Source organism: Mesocricetus auratus, unplaced genomic scaffold, assembly GCF_017639785.1.
Source record: "Mesocricetus auratus isolate SY011 unplaced genomic scaffold, BCM_Maur_2.0 Super-Scaffold_100037, whole genome shotgun sequence".
Taxonomy (NCBI): Eukaryota; Metazoa; Chordata; class Mammalia; order Rodentia; family Cricetidae; genus Mesocricetus; species Mesocricetus auratus.
The window spans coordinates 33,724-41,391 of NW_024429215.1; the positions used below are offsets into that span (position 1 = coordinate 33,724).

Genomic DNA, 7,668 nt, shown 5'->3' on the forward strand with positions numbered 1-7,668 from the left:
TTGTGATTGTAGCATAATAATAAATAAGTCATTAGACACCTATATTTTATTATGACCATTTTCAATCAATACCAATTACCTATCATGAGGCTGCTTCCAGCTCAATTTTCTTCATTATATTAGGATGCATTGTATTTGCTAAATGGAAATTTTATATCCAAATATGAAAATTATTATTAAAATTATACGGCTCTGTATAAAGACCATCTAATTGTATGAAAATAATCACGATTGCATGTCCTTTGTTTTTAAAACTTACCTGAGGTGTTTCCAGATATTGGTGTATTACTATACTTTCACCACCTTCATTCAGTTGCTACAATGATATAACTTCACCATCAATAAAGTAGCAATTTACAAAAATCTGATGGAGATGAATTTGCCTTACTTTTTCTTAGCTTTTTATATGGTCCAGAGTGCTTTCTCTTCACATTAAAGCCAGCGGGAAAGATATGCATGCAGCTTTCAAAGCATATACATCTACAAATGGAGTGTCTAAAGTTATGAAACAACCATTTGAACCAAAATCTATGATAAGTTTTAGAAGAACCCTAAGTGATTAACTGTAGATTAGAAGATTTGGATTTCATGCTGTACATCCAGCTTGTACCTAACCTTCCCATTTACATCCTCATGGTCAGCAAACAACAACAGCATGGCAGCTGGTGAGATGGCAATAGGAGTGGTCTCTTTATCACAAGTGGTGTTTGGAGTACTGGGAAACACCTTCTTAGCCTACCATTATCTGTTTCTTTACATCATGGGGTACAGGTTAAGGTTCACAGACTGGATTTTACAACATTTGGTTGTTGCCAACTTCTTAACCCTCATATATAAAGGAGTCCCTGAGACAATGGCAGCTTTTGGTTTGAAAGACTTCCTTGATGATTTTGGGTGCAAACTTCTTTTCTATCTTCACAGAGTAGGGAGGGGTGTGTCCATCAGCAGTATCACCTTCCTGGGCATGTTTCAGGCCATCACCATCAGCCCTAAGTGTCTCAAATGGACAAAGGTTAAAGTCAAGTCTCCAAGTTGCATTGCTTTTTGTGTGTACCTGAGCTGGATCCTGTCCTTCATAGCAAACATTGGTATTCCTATGAACATGACTGCAAGATGGAGTCAAAGAAACAGGACAAATCTAAAAGAGTATGGATATTGCTCTGCTGTTTATGTTGACAAAACTTGGAGCATTCTCTATGCAGCATTACTCTCAAGTCCTGATGTCTTGTTCATGGGCCTGATGTTGTGGTCCAGCGGTTGCATTGTTTACATCCTCTACAAACACAAGCAGAGAATGAGGCACATTCATAAGAGCAACATGTTCCTCGGGTCCTCTCCGGAGACTAGAGCCACAAGGACCATTCTGCTCTTGATGAGCACCTTTGTCTGCTTTTATGCACTTTCTTCCTTCTTGCATGCCTGTTTGGCTCTTATGGATGATCCAGGCTGGCTCCTGGTGAGTGTGGCTACAGTTGTCTCCGGGTGCTTCCCGACTATGAGTCCTTTTCTGCTGATGATCCCTGACTCCTATGAAAACGCTTTCTGCTTGGCTTGTGCAAGGAATAGAAAAAATACCCATATAGGCAACAAGTAAATTTCTTGTTTCTAATTAATATTTAATTCTGTCTTCAATATCTGAAATACATGTAGTACAGTGATGAAATTGTCACATCATAAATATGAGTCTGCCTAGCCACAGGCACATACACAAACATCTTTACTACTAAATTACAAACAATTCTGCAAATCTCATATTTTACAATGAAGGACTATCATTTTTGACATAAATTACAGACATATCCTTCTATCAAAACAATGATACTCTGACTTGCATAGAAAAATTTACTTGATAGCTACTTTATCATAAAGCATTAAAAATTTAATGGTTCTGTATGCATACCAACTTTATCTTAGCTATTTTTGTTGGAAAGAAATTAAATAGACTTGAATATGCTTGATTTCCCTTCTGTTAATGAACAAAGTGTTTTTACAACATTGCTAACATTTGCCCTCAATACAAGAGTCACTTGTGTTAATAAAATGATAGGACTACTTTAGAACAATTTGACAATGAAAAGTCACTCATGCTAAAACAATAATACACATAATAAGAAGAATTTTCCAGAGACTAATGTGCTTGCATTTACTAGTTTTATTTTATTCTTATGTCTGTGTTCATTGCTTCTGCAGAACTGATGCTGTATTAAATGGTGGTATATATTTCCTTTTTCTTAAACTTCAATTTTGAAATTTCAGAGTAATTTTGAAAGTTAGCCACACTGCAAAGCTTGCCTTAAATTTTAACCATCACTCTTCATAAGTAAAGGACAGGATGCATAATCATTGATCATCCTTTCATGTGTTAGTAAACTTTAATGGGTGTGTTTTTTTAAAGTTTATGTATAGAACATGAGTAGTCAGCTCACTGGCATTTCATTCGCTGTGCACTCATCTCCAAGAAATGGTGGTGTCAATGAGACAGAACATTGTCACACTCACACTAATGCTTTTTCACATCCTATCTCACAGTGTCCAAGCATGACCACAGTGATATATGCAATGGCACATCACATTCACCTTCATAGTTTCCAAGCTAAATCTTGTCAACTACTCATGGTTGTTTATGACATTGAACCACTGTAATAACCTCATCGTACCACTTTTATGTACCAGCACACTTCCTACATGCATAGGAACTGTTGTAGACCCATAGAGTCCTGTGATTGACACTTGAGTGTATGTGAGCCATGTGAGTCCTACTTAGTTGATTGAGTGGAACATATTTTCCTGGTTCCTTTCATTCCCTTTGATTACTACAGTCTGTCTCCCATTCTTCTTCAGGAAGCCAATTCTCCATTGGGAGGTATATGATGGAGAACCCATTTTAAATTTTCTTCTGCTGCATCAATCTGGCTGTATGTCTCTGCATCGACTCCAATCTGCTACTGGAGGAAGCCTATCTGAAGATTACTCACTTGACAAGGCAGAATGTCATTAGTAACCATTCTATTCATATTTTTGTCAGGCTTGTTTGGTTTACATGTGGTCTTGGGGCTGTCTTGTCTCCAGTTCCTGGAACTAAAATATTGTGTAATATTAGTTAAATATATTACATTTGTTTATGTTGTGGATTATTTGTTTAATAATGCAATGATATGTTGCATTTGTTTAACTCTGTAATGCTGTGTTACTTTATCTGCCTAAAGCACCTGATTGGTTAAATAAAGAGATGGATGCCAATAGCTAGGCAGGAGAAAGGAAAGACCGGGCTTCCAGGCAGAGAAAATAAATAGGTCAAATCTAGGCTCAAGGGAGGCAGAAAGAGTGAGTCCTGAGAAAGAGAGAAAAGGATGCCAGTGGCCAGACACCCAGGCACAAAATCAGCCACAGACTAAGAAGGAAAGAAATATGACTACTTGCACAAAACTTTTAAAATGGAATAGGATGGATACTATTTGAGTAGTAGAGATGGGTTTTTATGATTGGAAATGTGGTAGGACAAGGAAACTTGGTGACTATATTTTCAAATCATTACAAATATGTGTAAAGGTTTCTTAAAATTACCTTGAGATAGAGATTAATATTCCCATTGATAACATCTTGAAACAAGTAAAAGAAAGGCAATACAAGTAAGACCTACACTAAGGAGCCCATAAGGGATTCCAAAACTTAGAAAACATGAGAAACACTGAAGAGAAGAGGGGAATGGAAAAACTATACACAATGACCTTGAGGTTTTTACCTTTAATACACAGGAAAGAAAAATCAATGCAAATAGGTTTTGAAAAATACCCAATACCTGAGTATTATTTCTCTGAACCAAAGTATGAAAGACTTGTAAGTAAGAAAATTAGGGTCCCTCCTTGTGTGACTTCTGAGGCTTTGGGTTGTGAAGGTGTGATTGGATAGGTTGAGGTGGCACAGAAGTCGAGGGATGTGATGTAACTCCCATCTGTTAATAAAAAAGAAACTGCATACTGCATAATTTGATACAACAGTATAGCCAGTCTTTGACACACTGACTCTTGGAAGCAATTGGAGACAGGTATTTATCCCAACCTGATATCAGTATAAAAACTGAGGACTGAAATACAAATGAAGGAAGGACTAATGTGCTAGAGAACAATTTATAAAAGATATTATTTTTCATATTAACTTCATTCTCCTTGATAAGACAATGTCCTTCAGAAAGTTGAATAAGAAAGTATTTGAGCTTAGTCACTTTCCTGAACACCATGGAGAGACAAGATATTTATAGTGCAGGAGGTCAATAAACAGACATCAATGTCTTTTACTCACTTGTAAATTTTTCTCCTAATGAAATTGTGGAGATATATTGTTGATCTAATAAAGCTTGCCTGGAGATAAGAAGACAAAGCTAACCACTGCCATAGAAATTGGGCAGTGGTGTCACACACCTATAATCCCAGGATTCAGGAGATAGAGATACATGAATTTCTCTGAGTTCAAGGCCACCCAAGAGTGAATCAGTCTAAAGAGTAACAGAGTTCACATCTTTAATACCAGCATTTGAGACTTATATAAGAAAGAAACAAAGGTGTCTCATATGAGATTTAGTTTCCAGTCACAGGGAAGACAGAATGTTTGTTCCTTTCAGCCTTTGTAGCAGTAAGAACTACCGGCTGTATGCTTTGTTCTTTTCATCTTCAGCTTGAATTCCAATAACTATTCCTGAGTTTTTACTATTTGTGCTACATGGAGGAGATGCACAGATCAATCACCATGTGTGAAAAAAACTAAACATGTACAAGTATATAAATAAAACTTTCCAAGGGAAAGTAAAAGATGGACCTGCATGGATCCCCATAAAGCAAATATAGACACATTCCACAGAATAGTGGAAGATACAAACTAATAATGGGGTCCTGATATGACAGAGTATTACCACAATACATGGAGTGATGCAGTCTCCAATTGCTGTAGACCAAGAGGACCAGATCAACAGTACATAGATGTTCTATACAAAAGTGAGACAAAAAAGAATACTTAGGGTTTTTCACTTCTCATAGCACACAAAAGAAGCTGCTAACCCTTGATAAGTTAAGGTTCATAGACACAGAGAAGTTCTCAACATGTCTTTGCTAATATACCAAATCCTTTCCTGATAAATGGCAGAGACCAGGGACACAAAGAACTATCTCAACATAATGAGTCTCTCTTTATCCATCCTGCAACTGATGTCAGTCCAAAGGAAGAGAAACCCAGAGAATTTCCATTAAACTCATAATCAAGATAAGGATGCCAAATCCATCCATACAATTTCAATATATTTACTTAAGGGTTAACTAGAGAAATATCAAGCCTGAAGGAGCTCAAGACAAAATAGATAGGAAAGGAAGAAATCAAATTGTCCTTATTTTCAATTATATATTTGCAATTAAAATCAATCAATCTTAAGAGAGTGACAATAGGTACTGTCTCTATATCTTCAAAATAAATTACACTTGTTTATTGAGATTGCCTTATATGTGCTATAAATTCATTTTGGATTTTGTTTTTTCAAGGTTCTGGAATGTAGTGAAGGGTCATAATTCTTGTTTTGTCAAATTATACTAGGAAAATTTCCTACCATGTTATTCAATAAAAAGTTATCTATTAAAGTAAAAAATGCATTGTTAATCCTTTAACATATCTTAAATATGAAGAAATTTAAGCAGATTATAATGACAATAAAACAAATTATCCTTATTTGCACATTAAATTATTTTGTGTATATATGACCTAATTGACTCCACCAAGAACATTCTACCATTGATAAATACTTCCAACAAATTCTCAGGATACAAAATTAGCTCATGGCCTGTGCTTGGGGTCTGCCAATGTGGCTTCCATCCCAGCAGCTTCAGCCAATGCACCCCACCATCCTAGTCTCCTGCTCCACCAATGAGACTAAATCAACCAGGGCCTGTATCCAGGCTGCCCTCCTGTGCCTGGGGACTACCACTTTGGCTTCCATGCATCCTGGTGTGATACAAAGTACCCCAACATCTTAGTCCATTTCTAAAACCATGAGACAAGACAGAGGAGAGCTACCACAGCATTGGATTGCCTATAACCACCTGAAGGGAACCCTGGTCCCATATCCACCAGGAGAGGAAGAGGCTCTTTCTGCACCCACTGAAGAAGGAATGAGAAGGAGACAATACAAAAACACACACAGCAACAGAAAAAACAATATGACACTGCCAGAGTCTACAGTACCTACACCAAGAGCTGAACATCCCAATGCAAATGAAACAAAAGATAATGAGATTAAATACAACTTCATGACAATGATAGAGGGCCTCAAAGAGAATATGAGAAAATATCTTAAAGAGATGTAAGAAAAAACAATTCAGAAATACAAGAAATGGAGGAAAAGGCAAAACAAAAAACGCAGGAAAAAATTCAAACAGTGCAAGGGCTGAAATCTGAAATAGAAACGATTAAAAAAAAACAGTCTGAAGTCATGCTGGAAATAGAAAAGTTGGGCAAATGGTCAGGTACTACACATGCAAGCATAATCAACAGAATACAAGAGCTGGAATGCAGAATCTCAGGTGTTGAAGATACACTAGGAGAAATAGATTCAGCCAAAAAAACCCTTTAACTCCAACAAGTCCATAGCACAAAATATCCAGGAAATATGGGACACCGTGAAAAGACCAAACTTAAGAATAATATGTATAGGAGAAGTGGAAGAAACCCACCTCAAAGGGACAGAAAACATATTCAACAAAATCAAGAGCTTCCCATCCCAGCAGGAGCCATGATCCCAGGATCCCAGGTCTTCTCTTCCACCAACAAGACCAGGGGACCAGCGGGTCCAGGTAACCAAGACCTCACATCTGAGCATGCCTTCCGGTGCCTGGGGACTCCCAGGGAGCCTCCTATCCCAGCGGGAGCCAAGCAACCCAGATCCCAGGTCTTCTCTTCCACCAACAAGACAAGGGGACCAGCAGGTCCAGGGGCCCAGAAGGATCAGTGGGAATGGGACCAGGTAAAACAGGCCCTGCATTCAGGACTGCATTCCAGTGCCTGGGGATTGCCTGGGGACTGCCACAGAGCTTACCAAACTGGTGGGAGCCACACACCCCAGATCCCAGGTCTTCTCTTCCCAACAACAAGACCAGGGATCCAGCGGGTCCTGACCAGGGGACCAACTGGTCCAAAGGACCAACAGGACCAGTGGGTCTGGAGGGATCAGTGGCACCAGACCAGGGGACCAGCAGGTCCAGGGGACCAGTGCCTGGGAACTGCCACAGAGCCTCCAATACAGGCAAGAGCCATGCACTCCAGATCCCAGGTCTTCTCTCCCACCAAACGGACCAAGGAACCAGGTGGTAGACTATGCACCCCAGATTCCTGGACTGCTTCTCCACTGACTGGACCAGAAATAGGACCAGGAAGAGAAGAACTACCAGAGTATTGGACTTGCTTGCACCCATTGAAAGGGAACTCTGGTCTCCTAACCACCAGACCAATAAGGGGCCCTTACTGCACCCACTAGAAGAAGAGATGGGAAAGAGAAAATACAAAGAAACACTCAGCAACAGAAAAACAAACATGACACTGTCAGATTCTAGAGACTCCACACTACAAAAACTCCTAAATTCCAATGCAAATTAAGCAGAAGAAAATGACCCTAAAAACAACTTCATGAAAATG

The 7,668-nt window shown here is 38.7% G+C and overlaps 1 protein-coding gene across 1 annotated transcript; it reads left to right on the forward strand.

Moving 5' to 3' along the window:
* The first annotated feature begins 655 nt into the window (after positions 1 to 655).
* LOC101832773 (vomeronasal type-1 receptor 4-like) lies at positions 656 to 1,594 on the forward strand. Its single transcript, XM_005087865.1, has one exon. It carries the CDS (start codon positions 656 to 658, stop codon positions 1,592 to 1,594), a length of 939 nt encoding a protein of 312 aa, XP_005087922.1.
* The last annotated feature ends 6,074 nt before the right edge of the window (positions 1,595 to 7,668 follow it).